The sequence below is a fragment of the Enhydra lutris genome, unplaced genomic scaffold (genome assembly GCF_002288905.1).
Source record: "Enhydra lutris kenyoni isolate GAN:26980312 unplaced genomic scaffold, ASM228890v2 scaffoldscaffold45, whole genome shotgun sequence".
NCBI lineage: Eukaryota > Metazoa > Chordata > Mammalia > Carnivora > Mustelidae > Enhydra > Enhydra lutris.
This window is the reverse complement of record NW_019154129.1, coordinates 3,935,130-3,957,960: the sequence shown is the minus strand read 5'-3', so window position 1 is coordinate 3,957,960 and position 22,831 is coordinate 3,935,130. Positions and strand designations below refer to the sequence as shown.

Sequence of the window (22,831 nt, the reverse complement as noted above, 5' to 3'; positions counted from 1 at the left end):
AATCCTGCTGGACTTTTCTCCTTCAGAGACGAAGAAAATATTCTTCCTTTACAGATGGAAGAAAAAATGGAGCAAAAACTCAAGAATTTTCAGGGCGAAATCACAGGATTCCTGAATCTTCAACTATTTTTGGTATACATCTAGGTTTCGCGGGAAAAAAAACCAAACCATGAATGAACATTCCCAATCCAAAATGAAACTACGTGTTTACCATCCAGTTCTTCTGAATTGTCTTAAACATTATTAGCAATAATAAACTGGTCTGTTAATACATAAAGTCTCTGTTAAGCTTCTTAATTAAAGCTAATTTTGATTGCTCTTCATGTTGGTCACCCAGGTTAATGACAAACTAAGGTGCATCCTATTATCTAACCCAAATTGTATCCATCACCTTATTTTATAAGGACTTGATTTTAGTGGAGAAGCAGGTTTGTTGTTTTAAGTATTTAAAAATGAGGGGCGCCTGGGTGGCTCAGTAGAAAAAACACGTGACTCTTAATCTCAGCGTAGCGAGTTTAAGCCCCATGTTGGATGTGGAGCCTAGCTAAAAATTAAAAAAAAGAAAAAATAAATATTTAAAAATGAGTAAGCTTGTCCCAGCTGAAAAATACTGTTGTACAATGGACTTAGCATCCTGCACATAAAAATGCAAGGAGTAGCCATGATCCAAACAAAATATAAGGTCACCTGCACATTCCATGGTCTATGACATAAATAAGCTGCCCTTCCAGAGATTTACAAAGATAAACAGTCTCCCCAAAATAAAAGTGAAAAGCTAAGAAAATCCTGTTTTACCCATAAGGAAATGGGCAGACAGCAAGGATTCAACTGTTAGCTTCTAAAATTAATTTTCCAGGGAGCCTAGGTGACTCAGTGGGTTAAAGCCTCTGCCTTCGGCTCAGGTCATGATCCCAAGATCCTGGGATCGAGCCCCTCATCAGGCTCTCTGCTCAGCAGGGAGCCTGCCTCCTCCTCTCTCTCTGCCTGCCTCTCTGCCTACTTGTGACCTCTCTGTCAAATAAATAAATAAAATCTTTAAAAAAAATAAAATTAATTTTCCATGCCAAAAAAAATTCAACTTCATTTCCTTATCATGATAATGTATAGAATACATTATGCTATAATGTATTCCATATGTATACTATAATGTATAGAATTGTTGCATTACTATTTTGTGCACTTGTAATAGGACACTGTATGTTAACTATATGGAATTAAAAAAAACTTAATAAAAAATTCAACTGTATTTTCAATATATACTACATTGTTTTCTGTTCCTCTCTGAAAGATGTTCTGAAAGTCAAACACATTTAGCTCTGAACTTCTACAGAAAAGAAGAAAGATTAGAAAAAAAAAAAAAAAAAGAAGAAGCCAAAGTGTGATAAAACTTCCTAACTCAGACTATACAAATTCCAAACCTGTAGGAATCCAGATGTTTGGAATTAACATCTGTCTCTGCAGCATGTCACCTAAGTACAAGCACTGTGATACTGGTATTTACATAGACATCCAAAGGAGACAGTGTTCTTACCCAGTAAAGCACTGATAGGATTGTAAAGTGCTGCATATAATGTAAGGAAATGATGTAACCAGGCCAACGCTGAAACGGTTCTTTCTCCCAGCAGTAATGACCCATGTGGGCTGCCTTGTTCTGTCTGGCTCCCCCAGAATCTCCTAGAACCAATCCTGTTAAGAGAGCTGGGGTAAAAAAGGTTTAGGGCTCTGGCACAGAGCCCAACTGTGGCCAGCTTGAGGATCACATCTATAACTTTCGTCTCAACCGTGCCAAGAAAGCACAAACCACACTTTGAAGTAATCATCTTGAGAGTCTTTGAAAATGCTCTGAACTTAGACATCTCCCTAAATCACACAGACTTCTTGCAACGATGAGTACATAAGCAAGCTTTTACCTCACTGGATCCATTCAGATGAAAGCTTGGGATAAAAGGACAATCAAAACTTCTCCATAGATTATCTTAAAAGCCATTTGTGTAGCCAACATCTTCTTAAAAAGAGTATTATTTAATGAGATAATAACGCAAGTATAAATAATAACCTCATGTGTAAAGTATGTTAGCAGTGTTAGGTCTAACTACGTACACACACACACACACACACACACACACGCACACACGTACACTCACACAGTCTCCCTTGCAGGTAATTTAAATGCCAAAACTACCAGTTGTCTTGGAAAAGATACACTAACTTTGGCACTCTTTTCTTTTCTGTATTTCTTTTTTAGCCAATATATTTAATAAATTATTTCCCAGAAGGTCAAATTCTGTTTTCGAAAAATATCTGAGTCACTTGAGACGAGAACTACTTTATCTAAAAATACACTGCATCATCCCTACCTGACATCCCAGATACTGGGCTCTTAAACAGTGAGAGAACGTGGGCACTGGGACCCTGATTACTTACTTGTTAAAAAAAGGTTCAATGAGTTTTGATCTGGCAGACACATGAATTTTTGGAGGGCTAAGAAAAGAACCTAACGAAGAAAAGAAGCAGAGTATTACACAGAGTGAAGGAGACAAAGCCTAAAAGTTCAGACAACTAACTATGTAATCAACAGTGCGGTTCAGAAGGGTTAGAGGCACTCAGTAAGGGCCGGACGCCACACCAGGTAAGGGTCAACGGGGCCTCCTGTGCCCTCTCCATGCCCCACTCCAGACCCCTCCAATGCTGACCTCCAGCCCTCCCACTTCTATCTGGGTGAGCGGACCCCAGGGAAATGGAAGACAGGCAAGATCCACCCCAGCCCATGGTGTGTTTGGTGGAAACAGGTATGGTGGGTACCTAGGTAGTTCGCCATGGAGATGAAGCACAGCCCTGTGATATAAGCATCATAGCCGGCCTCGTGGAGCTGCTCCGTAGCTGTGTCGTAACTTGGAAAACCTTCCGCACTTTCTAAAAGGGAGAAAGAAAAAAGAGTTTTCCTAAGGATATCACAAATCGTGAAGACGGGCAAGCACACCGCCATACCAAATCCAGATGGCATTGGTATGTGCCGCAGAAGTATTCTCGACAAGTAGGAAAAGGCTACCTCCTTCTTCATTCTCTCTACACAAGACCTTGCAGTGTGAGATAAAAGGGTCACTGAAAATGAGGGCTTGGGTCTAGACTAAAGAAATGGCTCAGTGACATCATCAAAGACCCAGCCACAGGCCTCCTGCCAGCACAGTGGTGGGCACTATTTACGATCATGCGTAACTTGCCCTATGACAGATGACCCCTCTTCTGACCAATTTTTGAAGTCCCAAGGAGCTTCTTCCCTGAGGACACGGGGACATAACAAGTATTTCAGTCATGACTAATGACAGCATGGATTTGTACGTCCCACTGTCTGAATGTGAATCTGTGTTCTACCATTTACCTGCTCCGTGATCCTGGGCAAGTCACTTCTCCTCTGGGCCTCCACTTTGGGAGAATGGAGACAAAAACCAATCCCCCCCTCATGGAGCTTTTAGGAGGATCAAATGATCTGACGCCAGGAAAGCTCTCACGTGGTGCTGGGCACGTGGTCCATGCTCAGTCACTGGTAACCATTAAGACCCACACCTCCCTCCCAAAAGGCAAAAGGCCCTTCAATATTGGCAGCTCAATTCAACATTGCCCTCTGCTCTTTCCGAGCCATCGGATCTAAAGATGGAGGCACAACGAACTCCAAAGATCGATCAGAAAACTTACTGTCATGCTGCCCATGGAACATGGGGCCACTTCGCAGGAGAGAGCATTTTACAACAGGATTCTTACATCACACTGGCACACACACACGTGCTGAAGACAAAGTCTGGGAAGAGCGACTGGCTTTATAGTACATTCTCTGCCACGTACCAGAATATTACATGGAAAGAATGAGATAAAATGGTAACTCCTAGGGACGCTTGGTTTCGGCTTAGGTCATGATCTCAGAGTCATGAGACTGAGCCTGGCCTCCAGCTCTGTGCTCAGTGCAAAGTCTGCTTGAGATTCTTTCTCTCCCTCTACCCCTCCTGCTCATGCTCTCTTAAAAAAAAAAAAAAAAAAAAAAAAAAAAAAAAAGCTGTAACTCATAAATATTTCCTAGAACCATTCTGGAAATGAATATCAAAAACACTATAACAGAACCAAAAGCATGAATGGGAATTAACAATGAAAAGACTGTAACGATTCTTATGTGACTATAAGGCTCTTTAAGCAAGAATTTGTTAACCTCCATATTAAATATTAGACTCTAAGCTTTAAAAAAAGTCTTTTAACATCATAGCCAAGAAAGTAATATCCTCTACTCTACCACCAGCTGAAACACTATTTCCAAAATCAATTATTTCCATCATACTGTTATAGAGAAGGTCTAGGCTTTCTTCCCTCACCCTCACTCCTTTTCTTAATTCCTTTTTTGGACTATTACCCAGAAAGGCAAGCAAATAGCTGTAATCTTGGCTGCTTTAGTACCTTCCATTGTCAATTTCCGAACCATCAGTCAAATTATCAATGTCTTCAGAAGTTTGCAGGCTGCAGCTAATGGAATGCTAATTACAGCGTCAGCAGCAAAATGAAGTGTATAGGAACCAAGGAAGAGACACATGGCAGGTTCACCGAACACCTGGGTAGGGACCCAGGGACCAGGACATGGTAACACATCTCTGCCCCGAGAAACATTCTCCCTACTTCTGGTTCTCCTCGCTGCTGCTATCCCACAGCTAAGCCACCTCTGATGTGAGGCAAGGCTGGAGACTCTCCTTCCTCATCTGGAAACCCAGGTCTTGGGCTTTTCCAAGACAAAAGTGTATTTTCAACCTCTGGCAATTAATCACCAATTCTTTGTCTCTGCTTAAACAATGCACTACAGAAAAGAAAGACACATCAAGTTTTGGGAGAATTCCAAGCATTAGGAAATTAAAGCCCTGAAGCTTTAATTGCTAAACTTCTCAATGAGTGGGCTACCCCACCTAAATCTATAAACATAAAACAGACATAAGATTACGAGACCAAGGGCGCCTGTGTGGCTCAGTGGGTTAAAGCCTCTGCCTTCAGCTCAGGTCATGATCCCAAGGTACTGGGATCCGCCTGCATCGGGCTCTCTGCTCAGCGGTGGGGGGGGGGGGCTGCTTCCTCCTCTCTCTCTGCCTGCTTCTCTGCCTACTTGTGATCTCTGTCTGTCAAATAAATAAATAAAATCTTTAAAAAAAAAAAAAGATTATGAGACCATCTCTATTCAGAAAGCAGTAATTCAATACAGGGCATGAGCAAGTTAACTCCGCCAAAATCTATAGCTGTGCCTATGTCTAGAGCAGGTTCCCCTTTCTTCTATGATACCCCTGATCACAAGCCCTGGGGGGTACTATCGGGATCACTTTATTTTCTTACCAACTTTAGGAGGGTTGAAAGGCGTCTCTTTTAACCGCTTTTCTAATTCTGCGAGAGATGTGTTGTTAATGATATCCTGCAAACAAGGAAGCAGAGAATTACGAGCTTTAATCATCTCAGCATAACATACAGGAGAGATTCACTGAATGTCAGGACGGAAAAAAAAAAAAAAGTACATCTAGCTTTGTTCCTGTAAGGGCCTATTCAGCCAGAGCAGCCCCACCCCGTTTGAACTGCCATTTTGTTGTAAAACTTAAATTGACCTTGCCCCCCACCAGGGGAACTTATTTAAAAGCAAGTCCGGGAAACCAGTCCCAGGTAACAAAGTCCAAGTACAAGGGTGGGTCAGGCCAGGTGGAGGTATTCAATCAGTGGGGGCGCATACTGTCTCCTAGCTACCAAGGAGTATGGGCCCCTGCCCTTTGGGAGCCTTTTGGCACCAATCCTAACCAAGGTGTGATAGGCTGGTTCAAATGTCTACTAGGGTAAATTGTAATTCCATTGGTCACCTAGCATCACTGTGGAGCTTCCTGTATGTGTTACAATCTCATTGGCCACCTGTGTGTGGCCAGGCCCAACCACATGGCCTTTGCTCTATAAAAGTTAGTCTGGAAAGCAGGAAGGGGTCGTCCTCTCTGTAGGGTGGCCCCGACCGGTCTGTTTGACTTTCGGTCTGATTCCTGATGCATGGCGCGAAGTAAAGCTTTGCTTGACCTTCGCTTTGTATCAGTCTCACTCCTTTAATCACGGACCCATTATTGGGGTACCCAATTTTGGGGGGACCCAACATTCCCTTGCATTCTTTAAAGAAACACAAGAGTCATGGTTTCGTCGACGTGAAAGAGAGACAGCAAGGGTCAGATTCGCCGTGCAGAAGTATCACCAAAGGATAGGTCTTTGGAGATGTGTCAACTACCTACAGGACTTGGACCAGAAAGGTGTGCTGTTCTGGCACTCAGTTTACTCAGTGAGGTGAAGTCACTTCACAAAATAGCAAATGATTTCACTTTTACCTGAGTTTTCCTGATTAGAAAATATAACCAAAACACATAAAATCAAGAAAATAAAAACCAAAATATATAAAATCAAGAAAATGAAGTGTATACATGTGTAACCTATTCAGAAATGCATTTTATATATATGTATACAGAAATATACGTGTGTGTGTGTTTTTCTTTCTTTCTTCTTCTTCTTTTTTTTTTTTTTTTAGTAAGATCTGTGCCCAGCATGAGGCTTGAATTCATGACCCGGAGATCAAGAGTCACATGCTCTACCGACTGACCCAGAAAGGTACTCCACTCCAACCCCCCCAAAAATACATTATATATTTTAATATTAAAAATGTTTACATTCAAACACAGTATAGGGGAGAAAAAAAGTAATTCCAACACCCAAAGACAAGCACTAATCATATTTCGATATATTTATCTCCAGTCTTTTTCTCATTTTTCTTTCTTTTTTGGACGTATTTGAAAATAACAGTTCAATTAGACCAGAATTCCAAGCTCCTATTAGCGATTCAGAACAATTCAAAACACAGATTATCAGTGAGAGCTCCAATTTTAAAAATTACCTTAAAAGGTTGTGTGCTGGCCATCAATTTTGTATCCAAGAGTCTGAAAACAAAAGAAATGTTAATAAGGAAAACACAATACACAACAGTGTCCAAAATGTTATTTTTTACTCAAATGAAGAGCCAGCCTCTGGTCCTAAAAGCCGACAAAGAACTAAGCACGTGAGCCACTGTGACCCAGCACTGATGCCACTGCAACATCAGATAGGCTCAGTCCTCTCAACCCTCTTCATGGAGAGGCTCTATCACGCTCAGAGCACAAGTTCTAGAACTGCTTGTACCCCGGGCTACATCGATTCCAAGGGGAAGGCGAAGATCTTTGGAAGTTTTTCCACAGTTCAAATACTGCGTAGGTCTAGTCCCCCAAGTTCCTAGCTACTGTACTACCCAGATTTGCACAAAATAAACTCTTGGAGGCTCAAATCTGCATTTGGTAGTTTCACGCTATTGTTATTTCTTAGAATTCTGTTTCAGAGACTGGAATAATGAAAAAAAAAAAAGAAAACAGATAATAGTATGAAAACTCTTGCCTTTGACATGAATGTGAACAGTAGAGATAACGGGGCCGAATTAGGCCAGACGTAAGAGCAACGGCTCTGCAACCACACCTGCCCGTCTTCAGATGGGTCCTCAAACACAGATCCTAGCTCTGGAGGCCCCACGTGGCTGACACGTGACTCGCCAGACATGCAACAGAGCAGAAGTACCCAGCCACCTTAACCGTGGGAGCCACTATCAGGTTAAGGTACCAACTTAGAGATGAGGGGAAAAGTCTCCAACCGGGCAGTTCTCGAATGGCCACAGGAACACTGTCAACTGGTCACGTGACCGGGACAGGGCCCGTCCGGCAGACAAGAAAGACAAGAGCCCACTCAGGAGGACTGCACGCACTCTTCAGAGAGCAGGGTGTGGGCTGAGGAAAAAGCCGGGTGCTCTCAGTTCAAATTCTGGTTTTTAATGCAATAAAATCAATCATCAGGTATAAAAGCAAGCAGTCACAGTTGGCCCTAGAAACCATTAACCAGCTATTAGCAGCTGGACTGTAATCATGATCAGATAATTACTATTATTACTATTTATTACCTGTTTGTATCTTATACAGCAGGAGAACTCTTTTGAGTGAAGGATAATGAATCCCCAAAGAAAGCTTACCTGGGGAAAACACATGTTGTCATCTCTTTAAACTCATTTAGGTCCTAAAAGAAAAACAGACAGACAATGACTTGCTGTGATTTTACTAATACAGTCACAATACTGAAAATACACATAAATATTTCAAGCGCCATAGCTCTCTTCTCAAACTGTGATACCTCACACAGGCCCATTAGGCTCAACTGTCAGATCAGCTCCTAGGTAATAATCACTTTTCCGAAAATCGTCACAATGTCCTGACGGGGAATCGTATGACCTGACATAAAACTTCTGCATAACCAAAACAGAAAAAATTGAGTATGTTATGCCTGAAACAGAGGAAGGGGGCAAAGTTTCTAATAGATGTAGAAAGCTTCCAGTAATAGTTCTATCAAATGAATCCGTCAAAACAATGAGGCTAGCAGAGTTATGTAAATAAAATGGTTTATACAGGAAATGGACCTACTGTAAAGTAGGCTATACCTTCACTGAGAACATCTCTGAATGCTAGTTAAAATGGCCATTAAAACACCGACTTTCCAATGTGCACAGAGCATGCTTTAACTACTCAGAAAACTGCTAAAGAGGCACCAGTAGCAAGTGCTAAATTAGACAATTCATTTCCCAGTTTATTTTGATCAGGAAGTCTAAAGCCGAAATGAGATGGATCTAATTTTGAATGAACTCATTTCCATACATAATTGCCACAGCAGACTGAGTAGTCACACTCCTGACCCTTTGTAACTACGCTTCTCTTCAGCGTTATTCATGCTTCGCAGCAAACTGCCATTTCCAATTAGCTTTCCAAGCCTGTAAACACAGGCCGTATTTAACCAGTTTGGAATATTTACCAGCTTTTCAATGGCTATCGTTAAACTGACAGACAATACATGAACAAGTGGTTTCAGTGCTGAGGTCGAACAAAAATGCAAGAACGGGGGCGCCTGGGTGGCTCAGTGGGTTAAAGCCTCTGACTTTGGCTCGGGTCATGATCCCAGCGTCCTGGGATCCAGCTCCGCATCAGGCTCTCTGCTCAGCAGGGAGCCTGCTTCCCCCTCTCTCTCTGCCTGCTTCTCTGCCTACTTGTGATCTCTATCAAATAAATAAATAAAATATTTTTTTAAAAAAGCAATAATGACTACTGTCACCTCGTAATACCATCACAAAGCCTAGCAAGCAAGAAAAAAATTAGAATTATGGCTACTTCCGAAGCAGAGCAGAGCTCAGCTTCCCACCGAGCAGGGAACCCCATGCGGGGCTCAATCCCAAGACCCCAGGATCATGACCTGAGCTAAAAGGCAGGCACTTAACGACTGAGCCACCCATGTGCCCCAAGTTCTACCATTTTAAATATGTTTTCTCATTTATTCTCACTGCTTCTTCCAAGACTAGATAGAAGAAAACCATTTTCTCCCTCTGACAATGGCAGAACACAAAAAAGCTTAATTCCTAACTTGGGTGGCCTTAGTCACAAAGCAAGGGACGAAGCCATGGCTCCTAAGCCACGTCCTACTCTGCAAGAAATCTTGAGCTCTTTCTACAAGACCCGGATTCAGAACTACAGTAGTTTCACTCAAGGTGATATTTACTGAGTGCTCACTACAATGTGCTATGTTGGGCATTTAGACAGAGACAATAAAAAGGTTACACTCTGGGGCACCTGAGTGGCTCACTGGGTTAAAGCCTCTGCCTTCAGCTCAGGTCATGATCTCAGGGTCCTCGGATCGAGCCCCAAGTCGGGCTCTCTGCTCAGCGGGGAGCCTGCTTCCTTCCTCCTCTCTCTCTCTGCCTGCCTCTCTACTTGTGATCTCTGTCTGTCAAATAAATAAATAAAATCTTTTTTTTTTTAAGATTTTATTTATTTATTTGACAGAGAGATCACAAGCAGGCAGAGAAGCAGGCAGAGAGAGAGGAGGAAGCAGGCTCCCCTAGAGAGCAGAGAGCCCGATGCGGGGCTCGATCCCAGGACTCTGAGATCATGACCTGAGCCCGAAGGCAGCGGCTTAACCCACTGAGCCACCCAGGCGCCCCTAAATAAATAAAATCTTAAAAAAAAAAAGTTATACTGCTTGTCTGAGGAGCTAATCACCTAGAAGAAAGGGACGGGGTGAAGAAAAACCATGTGCTCAAAAGCTATACCGTTCTGTGGGAGTTTAGAGAAGGAAAAATAGCAGCTCCTGGGCAAGGCAGCAGATAGGGAAACCTTTGGGGAAGAGGCACGCACTAGACCTTGGTAAAGCCATACACTGGCAAATGAGGAGGAAAGCCGGAGACAATTCAGAGAGGAGGGAATGGTATACCAAAGCCACAGACAGGCAAAAGGACAAAGCAGTCCCAGGAACAAAGGAGCCCATCTTGCTGGGAATAAGGAGGGTTGTAAGTGACTAGAAGATACAGAGTTGTTGGGCCAGATCACAGAAATCTTGCCATGCCAGGCTAAAAAGAATCAGCTGTAGAGAAAAGCAAAGAACGTGGGATTAGGTTCAGAATTTTGAGCAGAGTCAGTGATGTGAACAGAACCATGTGTCAGAAGATTATAAAACTGGCACCATCAGAAGATACTCATTTGTTAAATCAATATTTAATGCCCACTATGTGTCAAGCTCTGTTTGGTTAAACCAGTCACTTCCCTGGTTTAAAGGTCAAAAAATCATGAGAGGAGCTGCTATGCTTTGGTCTAATTGGCCAAAAGTAGTTGACCTGAAGTAACCATCAGCTCTTTACACCTGGACACTTGCCCATTCACACCCATCATGTTTGAGACCAGCACCAGGAAGTCTTTGAGTCTCAGAGGGCGTGATACTGTTTTCATGAGAAGCAATGACAACCTTGAGGTTGTGGAAACAAGGCAAGGGGAGCGAGAGACCCGCTGTAGTCAGAGCTGAGCTTTGTTGGGCTTTTCCAAAGAAAGTCATCAAGATCCCAATGGAACAATGTCTCATAAGAAAGGTGAAGTGGGGCGCCTGCGGGCTCAGTGGGTTACGTGTCTGACTCTTCATTTTGGCTCAGGCCATGATCTCAGGGCTTTGAGCCTGAGCCCTATGTCTGGCTCCACACTGGGCATGGGACCTAAGATTCCCTCTGCCCCTCCTCTCCCCTGCAAAAGAAAACAGAGAGAACCAATAAAGGAGAGGGCGGACACGGTGATGGGAGGCAAGCAAGATGAGCCCAGGTGTGTAGTTAGGGAGCAGAAGGGGAAGAGACAAGAAGAGAAAGTCTTTTCCTGAAGAGCCAAAGAGGCATGTGCCTTGGTGCCCTGAACCAGCCTGGCTCCAAGAGCAAAAAACCACCACGGTTAATGGAGATTCGAAGGGAAGCCGCCTAGCAAGAGGTCATCACAATTTGTGCAGGACCCAATCTGGTTTAGTTGACCTGAAACACTGCTCACCTTCAATGGCCCCATTATGACTAATGTTGGCAGCAGCGCACTAGAAGCCCATGCCTGTGGCCGGAAACCCCTGCCCGGCACTAACCGAAAAAAAAAATACCGGCGTCAAGTCGAAACAAATGTCCAACTCTGCTGTGGCAATGGCAGGCGACCGAAGATCCCTTACAACGGCTGATAAGCACCTCTCTTCAAAAAGGTACCCCCGAGCACATGAGACTCTCTCTGGGAACGTGCTGCATACAAGGGAACAGCACTCACAGGACAGAATGCTTTCTCAGTAATAAGAAATTGTGGGGTTTTTTCTTTTTTCAAGTTTTTATTTGAGTTCCAGTTGACATACAGTGTTGTGTTAGTGGCACGTGCACAACACAGTGATTCAACACTTGCGTACAAGACCCGGTGCTCATCACAAGGGCACTCCGTTCCCACCACCTGTTCCCTCCATCCTCCCCACTCCCCCACCCACCTCCCCCCAACCATCAGTGTGTTCTCTGGAATTAAGCGTCTGTTTCTTGGTTTGTCTCTCTCTCGCCTTTTTTCCTCCCTTTTCTCATTTGTTTTTCTTGTCTTCAACTCCACGTGTAAGCGAAATCCTACGGTATTTGTCTTTCTCTGACTTCTTTCACTTAGCCTAATATGCTCTAGTTCCATTCACGTCAAGTCGTTGCAAATGGCAAGAAATGGTGGATTTTTTTTCTTTCTTGTTATCTTTATTTTTTGCCTTAAGCAGTAACAATAAAAATATCAATGACATTGTATCCTGTTACATCCAAAAATGAACCCATAGAAACACAGCTTTGAGACATCTTGGTCCCACCCCAAGTAATAGCCCTTTGGGCTATAGACATATCTGCATGAGCCAGTGGGCTGGGGAGTAGAAATGGTGGATTTTTAACCCAGGTGGGCAGGCAGGTCACTTACCGCAGGCAGAGGGCAATAGAACTGATGAACCGTGTGCATGACATCCAAGAGCATGTTGTGTCCAATAACGAGCTTTCCCTAAAGAAAGTCAGGGTTAAGCAGAAGACTTCTTGGCACAAAATTTTATTAGGGCTTGACAGTGAAATGTAGGGTTCAGATTCTATGAGGATTTTGTACTAAACTTACCTTTTGGTATTTAAAAAAAACAAAAAACAAAAAAACTCCCTGCAGGGGCGCCTGGGTGGCTCAGTGGGTTAAGGCCTCTGCCTTCAGCTCAGGTCATGGTCTCAGGGTCCTGGGATCGAGCCCCGAGTCAGGCTCTCCGCTCAGCGGGGAGCCTGCCTCCTCCTCGCTCTCTGCCTGCCTTCTGACTACTTGTGATCTCTGTCAAATAAATAAAATCTTTAAAAAAAAAACAAAAACCCTGCAAATAAATGTTAGGGCTGGTTTTATTCCTCTTCAGTCTTAAGAGTGTTCAATCCATTCTGCAAAGTAAAAACCCCAATGACTTTGATTTCATTGACTGTCTCTGCTTTTTATTCATCTTATCATCCTCAAGAATCAGAAGGGGTAAAATTTTTATTGAAGGGCTCAAAAAAGTAAATGAAAAGGCTGAGTACCCTGAGCTGTCAATAATTTGTGAATAGGCTCCAAATATCTATTCTAGAAGCGTATTCCTTAAAACGACTCATTTATTTTTAAAAGACATATTCGTGACAACAGGGAAAGGTAAAAATAATTTCTCATTCTATTAAACAGAAAGAATTCTCGTTCCCTTCAATCTATGTCAAAATTCACAAAGCATATTCTTAAACACCATCTCCAGTGCAATATATTGCTTTTCTACCAACTGAAGTACAATATGTGTTCAAGAAACCACACCTTTGTGATAAAAACTAGACTACCAAAATGGAACGTCGTCTTCGCTTTAGCCAGCCAGGTAACACCATTTTTAACAGAAAGCGTCTGGCCGTCACAGTGGAGCTTCTGACTGTGTCCCAGGGCACCATCAGAGAGAAACTTCTCGACTCATAGGGCTAAACGTAATTCTTAGAAATAAAAAGTTCTAATGAAATCTTCCAAATCCAACAGACAAGCTGTCCTTTGGGCTTGGTAACACGACAGTCATACCTAGTGCCAGATTTGGGCTTCTAAACACATTATCCAATAAAAGGAACCAGGGCTCCTTGGAGAACTCGTGGATTCTAGAATTGAGGCAGGGAAAATACCACGTGGTCTGAACATCTTGTGATGCCAGAGAATGAGGAGGTACTCAAAAAAAGATGGGGGACGGGGCACCTGGGTGGCTCAGCTGGTTAAGCATCTGACTCTTGATTTCGGCTCAGGTCATGATCTCAGGGTGGTGAGATCGAACCCCGCATGGCGCTCCACGCTGGCCATGGACTCTGTGCTTAAGATTCTTCCTCTCCCTCTGGCTCCTCCCTGACCCCCACCGGTCCCCCACCAAAACAAAACAAAACAAAAAAGGGGCTTGTTCAAAGAACACAGAAGTCAATCTAAAGAAGCTCCAATGGCCAAAGGTGGTACAATTTGAGCAACGAAAGAAACAAAATGCTAGACAATAATCTGTAGAATAAAATAAATTCCCCCGAGTCCATGCCCTAAATATTGTTTTTTTTTTTTAAAGATTTTATTTATTCATTTGACAGACAAAGATCACAAGTAGGCAGAGAGGCAGGCAGAGAGAGAGGGAGGAAGCAGGCTCCCTGCCGAGCTGAGAGCCCAACGCGGGGCTCGATCCCAGGACCCTAAGACCATGACCTGAGCGGAAGGCAGAGGCTCAACCCACTGAGCCACCCAGGCACCCCCCTAAATATTGTTTTAAATGAATAAACAAACAGGAAGGAAGGGACAGCTCTTCCTTACAGAAGAATTCCAACAACAAATGTAGAAAGAAAGAGGAAATACAAACTTGCCATTAAAACTCCAGAGTAATAACAGCTGTGGGCAAAATCCACCAAGATGCTGTATTACCCGGGCAAGAGTCCGAAAAAACAGGCTTCCCATAGTCTCAAAGTATCTCCCCCAATTTATCAACCACGAAGGGAAAGATGGTAATGTCATAGAACACAAATCCAGCGGCCAGCACCTCCCCCAAGTGATCAAGGCCAAGGTCAGGAGCTATCATTTCTGTGGCATTCTTGCCAGCACTGTAACCCCCAATCCAACCACAAGAAAAGATCAGACAAACCTACACTGATGGATATTTGACAAAGCGACAATCAAGATTCTTTAAAAACACTGAGATTATAGGGGTGTCTGAGTGGCTCAGCTGGTTCAGCATGTGACTCTTGATTTCGGCTCAGGTCACGATCTCAGGGTTGTGGGATCAAGCCCTGCATCAGGCTCTGTGCTTTGGCGCAGAGCCTGCTTGTCCCTGTCCCTCTGTTCCTCTCTGGCTCATGTGCACTCGCTTTCTTTCTCTCTCTCTCTCTCCAATAAATAAATAAGATCTTTAAAAACAAAAACACTGAGATTACTATAGACAACGAAAGATGGCCCAGACTGCTGAAGACTAAGGAAAAGAAACAAGTAAACGCAACATGGGGTCCTGGAAAGAACCATGAACTCAGTGGGAAAGTGACAATGTTCCCATAAGACTTAGAGTCTGGTTCATAACATCGTGCCAGCTTTTGCCTCCTGGTTCTGATAACCGCAGGGTTACAGGAGGCATCCGAAGGGTAGTGAGGTGAGGGACCTAGGGAAACTCTGTACTGTTTCTGTGACTACTGTGAGTGTAAAATTCATACTAAATGAAGTTTTTTTAACATTATAGAAAACACAGATTTACTACTAAGAGAAGCAGGGAAAGACTGCGGTGTGACGTACATATTTATGAGTACTGAGTATTCACTGGCTTTACAGACCCTGTGTCTGTGTTTATAAGGTATGTGACTTCTAAATTTTAAATGTCTGGGTCACTGATAAAGGGGACTTTTCCTGGTAGTATACTTTGTGATGTTAACCACCAACAGTCAACAACGTGTTGTGCACTGATCTGTAGGAGACGGACAACACGGAGACGCACACCGCCAGCTAAGGCATCTGAGTACGGACCAGGTCAACAGACCCAACTATCAGAACGGACAAGAGAGCTGAAGGCCAAGGGACACTCCACAGGTCTGTACTCAGGGCCAGCCTCAGTCAAATCAACCACTTCTCTGAAATCTCTGGCTGAGTGTGGATGATACAAGCAAATGTGACCGGAAACTCCTCCTTGCTTCTCTGGATACCTGTGTCTTAGCCACTTATGACCTGACTCATCCGACTTGCCATCCCGTTCTGGTTACTTCGTCGTCTTCTCCCACGGGGTTCTGCAACTGCTGTTCATCCCTAGTGGAGGGCAATGGCATGCCTCCTCTCAAGGTCTTCTGTTCTCACAAGCCTGCACTTGACAGTGAGACAGCTACAGGAGGAGCACGGAGGGAATCCCCATGGCCTCAAAGTGTCCTACGTAAGAAGCTCAGCACTCAGGGGACAAGACGATGCCTTCTCCAGGGGGCACAATTCCTTCTCCCAGGGCCAACTACTCTAGGAACAGAAAGTCTCAGCCTCCAGGCGGCTGAGCATCCCAGCGAGCTGTCTGACTCGAACGTGTAATCCACAAAACCACCAGCAGCCTGACCCAGTGTATCTACGCAAGATGTGGAGGCCTCTTTTCCAGCAGGTTAGGGAACAAGCAAAAACGTCTGCTATACCGATCACAGAATGCTCTAGCCTATTTACAAAAATGGTCAACACATTTTTAAAATTTATCAAGTATCATCAAGGCTACCACATAGAAGATTCAGTTACATTTGTGCAGAAGAACTCAACATAATTATTTTTATCCTCTAGATTCTTCTAATTATGGAACAAAAACACCCTCAGTCAGATACCACATTATCTCTCCCTATACTCCTTACTTGCATATTCTACTTCCTGAGAATGGTTTTGGGAATAATAAAGGTTAGTTTCATGTAGCCATGTAAGGAAATCATAGTATAATCTTCCCACGTTTTGTACAAAAAAAAACCTTTTTAATTTTTTTTATTTTTAAGTAATCTCTCCACCAACATGGGGCTCGAACTCACAACCCTCAGATCAAGAGTCACAGGCTCTACGGGCTGAGCCAGCCAGGCGCCCCTATGAGAAAACCTTCTGGAAAATGGTACAGATCCTATCAGCAATTATGATGTCACTGAGCACATTATAACCACGGTCTCCCTCCACACCAGGTAAACATTCTACATGTGACCAAACGTGTAACTGGCAATGACGACTTAAGCGTTTCAACCTAAATGTTATGCTCAGGAATCTAGTTAAAAAGAAAAAGCCTGGGGGCGCCTGGGTGGCTCAGTCATTGAGCGTCTGCCTTTGGCTCGGGTCATGATTCCAGGGTCCTGGGATCGAGCCCCACATCAGTCTCCCTGATGGCAGGGAGCCTGCTTCTCCCTCTCCCACTTCCCCTGCTTATGTTCCCTCCCTCGCCATCTCTCTGTCAAATGATAAATAAATAAAAATCTTAAAAAAAAAAAAGCCCGGTTCGCTTACCGAATTGGCAATGGCGTGGATGACTCTAGAAAATCCCACAGCATCATTCAGTTCTTCCTGATTTAGAGAAACAAACCAAAACAACTACTGACATACAGATATTCCTTATTTGAACAGGTTAAAGCGTAGCCCCCCCGAACATTTAGTGTTATCCTGAGTTAGAAAGCTTTAGTTTCCCTGTTGTCTTCATCATCCCAAAGAACTGCCTCTGAATAACCTATGTACACACCTTTCTTCTGTTTTTAAACGTGGAATGAGCAGGTCCCAAATTATTCATTAGTTACTAAAATAACGGTACCGAGGGTTTACCCATCACTTCGCATCATCTGCTGAAATTTCCAAGTCCCCCAAGTGGCCTTAAAAACACAAGCTCTTCGGAGCTGCCACCTGCTGGCCAAATTCAATACTGCAGTAAATTTGGAGGGAGCCCATCCAGCAGCCGGCTGACTGATCCAATTGAGCATTGTCGTAACTCCTGGCTTTCTTTCTTGCCAAATGCACTTTCGTACATTTAAAACATAGCACTCTGAGACTCAGCCCTACCCAGTTTCTTCTCTCCTTTCCTCCAAGTGATGTCCTAAGAGGCTCAATTTCTCTATCTGGACACCCTGTCCTCAGCGCTATGCTGGATGCACCTGCCGTCTCTTCCTGTCTCATCAGAGCTCCGTTACTGGAGACTTCTCTCCGCTTGCTAACTCCTTGCAGCCCTCTGCTCTCTGGCCTCGCCCTCAGTGAAACTGCTCATCTCTTCAAACTACTCCCAAGGCTAACAAGTGATGGCGGGGATAGGGAGAAACTGGAACACTTGTTCCCTGGTGGTGGGAATGTAAAGGGGTACGGTCGCTATGGAAAATGGTATGGCAGTGCCCCAAAAAATTAAATACAGAATTTCCCTACGACCCAGCGATTTCACGTCTGGGTATATACCCGGGAGAACTAAAAGCAGGGACTCCAAGAGATACCCGCACACCCATGATCAGAGCAGCATTATTCACAAGAACCAAAATGCAGAAGGACCAAGTGTCCATGACAGATGGATGAAGAAAACATAGTCTCTACAGACAGTGGACTACTAGTCAGCTTAAAAAGGAAGGGAATTCTGACACCTGCTATTGCACAGCTGAACCCGGAGGACAGTGAGCTGAATGAACTAAACCAGCCCCTAAAAGACAAATGCTGGATGATTCCACTTACATGAGGTGCCTAGAGTGGTCTGACCCACAGAGACAAAGTAGAAGGTGGATGGCAGGGGCTGGCGGGGGCAGACAGTTAGTATTTAATGGGATGAGAACGGTTACAGGGAAGGATGGTTTGGCTACACAAGGGGAAAGCACTTAACACTACAGAACTGTGCGTTTTGAAACAGGAGAGTAAATTTTCTGTTATATGTACTCTTCCACAATTAAAATTTCTTTTTAATTTTTAAGAATACATTTAAAAAAAAAAACTTTATAATCCTATGCAAATGTCTGAATGACATTTTTTAGGACTTTCTCCCAGACAGACTGTTAACTCTTAGGAAAAGCCATGAATCATTCATTCTGGGGCGCCTGGGTGGCTCAGGTGGTTAAGCATCTGCCTTCGGCTCAGGGCATGATCCCGGGGTCCTGGGATCGAGCCCCGTGTCGGGCTCCCTGCTCAGCGGTGAGTCTGCTTCTCCCTCTCCTCCTCCCTCCTGCTCGGTGCTAACTCGCTATCTCGCTTTCTCTCTCAAATAAATAAATAAATAATTTGTTCTCACGCCCTCTACACCTACCATAATGCTTGAACACACGGTGAATACACTACAGATGGCGAATAAGTAATTTCACCCTAACTCCTACACCAAAATGTTCACTGTTCCTTGTAACCAGAGGTCCTTCTTGTCAGGTAGATGAGCAGTTGAATTCGTGGAAGGATGAGTGCTGCGCTGGGGTCCCTGCCAAGTATCTCAATTCCCTGGGATCTCAGATTTCTGTCTTGTTCTCTCCTCTGTCCTCTGGGTTGGAATTCTAGCTCTCAAAACCATTATTAAACTTTTATTGCAACACTTAAAAATCATTATTATTTAAAAAAAAAAAAAGGAGGAGGAGGAAAACTATTCCCAAGGCTAAACCCAGTGGCCACAACTCCGTCTTTATCCTTAACTTCTTCTCTGTTGACATTCCCCTCTTTGAACATTCTCTTCCCTTGGCTGCTGGTCACAAGACCCTCTGGGTACATTTTCCTACTTCTGCTTATCATTTAAATGCCAGATCCCTCAGGAACCTAGCCCAGACCATCTTATCCTCGTTCTTCGGCACAGGGTAGGTGCTCCAGCCTGGTCCTGATCTCCCAACCGATGAGAGCCACACCTAGCCCTCAGCTCACGTTCTTTCCTGTGTGCCAGAAGGACAAGCCTGCTGATAGGACACCTACCCATGGACATCCCAAGACATCCAAAATGTCATCAGGTCAAAAAACAGAAGGTAGGGTTCCTGGGTGGCTCAGTGGGTTACAGCCTCTGCCTTCAGCTCATGTCATGATCCCAGAGTCCTGAGATCGAGGCCCACATCAGGCTCTCTGCTCAGCAGGGAACCTGCTTCCTTCTCTCTCTCTGCCTGCCTCTTCGCCTACTTAAGATCTGTGTCTGTGTATCTACTTAAGATCTGTGTCTGTCAAATAAATAAATAAAATCTTAAAAAAAAAAAAAACCAAAAACCAGAAGGTAAAATCCTTGTCCAACGTGGGGGGACAGCTGTGTGTGGTGCCTGGTGACTTTGCACGTTTCCACACAGGCAAAGGCCTGAGTCCCGACCCGTCTCTGTGTTGGTGGAACACCCAGGAAGAGTAGGTGGGAGGCTGGCACGAGGGTTTCTCACACCTTCCAGGTTCTGATGAGGCCTGGGGTTTTCTGCCCCCACCCTTTGCAGAAGAGAGCTATGGCACAGAATAGGACTCAGCTGCCCTCTAGAATACGCTCCTTGGTAATGGGGTATGCACAACTCACACTGAGGTCCCCTGGCCCCTCTGGTCTCCGTGCTGTCATTTTGGTGGGTGGGACCAACGCAGCCAGTACCTCTGGCCGCCTTCCTTCTCCTGCCCAAGTACTAACCAGGCCCGACCCCGCTTCGTTTCCAAGATCAGAGAGCATCCGGCACGGTTAGGGTGGGATGGCCACAGACTGCTCTTCCTTCTCTGTATAAGTAATAAGTTGTCTAAATCCAGCAGTGGCTTTCCGCCTCCTTCCTGACTCAATCAGTCAGATGTGGCCCTGCCTTATGCATGTGGGAGCTCTTGGCCTCCTCTGCCTGTGTCCCCCTACCAGGATCACTCTGGCCCACCCCCGTCTGACACCAGTCTACCCAATGGCTCAGATTTCCGGCTTGAGTGTCTTTCTTTTCTCCCTTCTACTTTCACCAACCATACCCAATCCCAATTTCCACTGATTCTACCTTCTAAACCTCCCCAGGGTCCACCTACATTGCTCCACACTATCTTATCCCAGCTCCCCAACATCTCACAGCGGGGTCAGTCCACAGCATAACTAGTCTCCCTGCCTCCAGTCCTCCTCCCTGGGATCTGCTCTCTGGACTGCAACCCAGGTGACAATGCTCCAACAATGCAAATACCACATCATCCTAATCTGTCACATCACCGGTTTCACAGTTTGTTTTAGGGAAACTAGCAACTGTGCCCAGAGCTACACACAGCAGCATTAGCTAACAGGCATGCGGTTCAGGGACACACAATCCGAATGATGACCAAGACGACGGTTTCTTCGAGACTGATTGACAGTCAGACTCACTTTGGTGGCTTTAACCTTAAGTTTCCTCATTCTGTTCTAGGTGTTTCTGCCAACTCAATTCTGCTACGGTAGGACACTATTCATGATGCTAAATGTGACACGGGACCTACAAACACAGGTCCTAAGGCCTAAGTCAGTATCAAGGTGTCGCTTCTCACCCAAAGGACATGAACGTGACTCAGTCACCTGTTCCTTAGCGAGTTTCTGCTGCTCCCTCCTCTTACGCTCTTCTTCATCTACTTTGCTGATGACGATGTAGCGCTCTTTCTGCAAAACATAAAGCAGACGTACAACTTTCCAGAGGCAATCTGACCTCAAACAACTCAGATTCAGCTGCCATTCGAAGTTACACGTTTTGCCAGCACACCGCCTTCCTGGGCTAACCTGATGAAAGTATTTTGAAATGCCGCCGAAAACTGAGTTGATGGGTTACAAAACAAAATCCTGCCTCTGCGCATGCGTGACGTTTGCTCGTGTGTTATTAACTCACCCCAACAGAGGTTACCTCCAGTATCAACAGACTGTGAGAATAAGATACGTTTCACGATGAACACGAAGAAGTTATGCTGCATGTGAATGTGAATTTCTGAACAGGTGGCTTTAAATTAAATTTCTGTGTATTTCACTGACGTAAGAAAAAAAGTCCTGGCTTTCCCCTCAGAAAACCAGTCCCTTCTTTCTCATGCTTTCCATTTTGTATCAATTAAGCACACCACATGCTGTGTCTGAGTCTGAGACTTATCTTCCAGCAAGATTTTTCAAATAACTTCATCTCTTATTTCATCAGACATCTGACTCAGGAGCAACCGCGCAATTCTACAGTTCTGCATTTTTGCTAATGGAACCCACCCTCAGCCTCCCATGGCCCATCAGGGGTCCACGAGGACACCTCAGGAGTATGTGCTACAGCAATGCCTATGCTTATGCCCCAGATTCTATGAATTTCATGAGCCCACCGAACAGGAAGCCTTTTTTTTCCATGCAGAGCACTACAGCTTTCTGCCATCATCAGAAGGCATACTAACATTTGCATACATTGAAGTTTACAAAGCATGTTCGTGTCCATGGACCCACTTGATCACCACAAAACAGGTGTGAAACAGGCACAGACAGTCACGGTCAGGCATCCCCTCCAGAGTACAAATGAGGAAGACGAGGCTTCCCGAGGTGAACTGACTTGCCCAAGGCCACCCAGCTCACAGGAAGCAGAGCCAGGAGTCAATGCTGACTCTGAGCATGTTCAATGTATCACTGCATGGGTTTGGTGCCCAATAATTCTTGGGGTTACCTTTTCAGTTTCTAAAGTGTCAACGTGGATGCCTTTGGGATACCTGAAGAAGAGAGAGACAACAGGACATCACTAGAGGAGACAATGACAGCTAAAGCCCTAGGTATTTTCAAAGCAAATCTACAGCTATAGTTCAGTAAGCTTTATTAAATATAAAATAAATACTACTATGATGAAGACTTTATAGGAAGCCTAGTCCATAATACCCCAGCTTCCCAAGATTTCCCTACGTCTGCTTTTTAAAAGGCAGGAGTGTATCTGATTTCAAGTTAATTTTTAAAGTTAATTTCTGTTAATTTTTAAGCTAATTTCAAGTTAATTTCTGAGGTGTCATGTACCCCATGACACAGTCAGCTCATTACCACACAGTCAAATCTTGCTTCCAAATATAAGAACATTTACTTCCTAAGGGAAACTGTGAAGGCCATCTTATGGGGCATACGTAGAGAAGGTTTGAGAAAAGTTAATTCTGCCGTAGTTTGGCATATAGCTTACAAGAGCCAAGGAGAGGAATCTGGAACCCACATGGAGTACACTGCAAGGGTAACATGACAGGAAAGGAGCCCAGTCAGAGGACAATGGCCCTTTTCCTGTTTTGTTCAAAGTAAATTTTATGTATGTATCACTGATAGATTCTAATGGAAGAATAACAGCCCCAACGTCAAATACAAACATCCAACTGCTCATCACTCGTGTTCAATTTTTGGGCTAGAGATCCACCTGAAAATACATAGAGAGGGTCCTTGGGTGGCTCAGTGAAGTGTCCAACTCTTGATTTCGGCTCAGGTCATGATCTCAAGGTCATTAGATCAAGTCCTGCGACAGGCTCTGTGCTCAGCATGGAGTCTGCTTGAG

At 44.3% G+C, this 22,831-nt stretch overlaps 1 protein-coding gene across 2 annotated transcripts in view; it reads right to left on the bottom strand.

The window, feature by feature from the left end:
- The window catches only part of LOC111156119 (poly(A)-specific ribonuclease), a 158,265-nt gene that overhangs the window by 117,540 nt on the left and 17,894 nt on the right, over window positions 1–22,831 (bottom strand). For both annotated transcript variants that reach the window (XM_022516750.1, XM_022516751.1), the window contains 9 exons: window positions 21,977–22,019; window positions 20,875–20,955; window positions 16,923–16,979; window positions 12,369–12,446; window positions 8,081–8,124; window positions 6,929–6,971; window positions 5,356–5,431; window positions 2,803–2,913; window positions 2,425–2,494 (listed from right to left, as the gene is read on the bottom strand). In XM_022516750.1, the coding sequence (XP_022372458.1) occupies window positions 2,425–2,494; window positions 2,803–2,913; window positions 5,356–5,431; window positions 6,929–6,971; window positions 8,081–8,124; window positions 12,369–12,446; window positions 16,923–16,979; window positions 20,875–20,955; window positions 21,977–22,019 (603 nt within the window). The remainder of the gene's footprint in view (window positions 1–2,424; window positions 2,495–2,802; window positions 2,914–5,355; window positions 5,432–6,928; window positions 6,972–8,080; window positions 8,125–12,368; window positions 12,447–16,922; window positions 16,980–20,874; window positions 20,956–21,976; window positions 22,020–22,831) is intronic.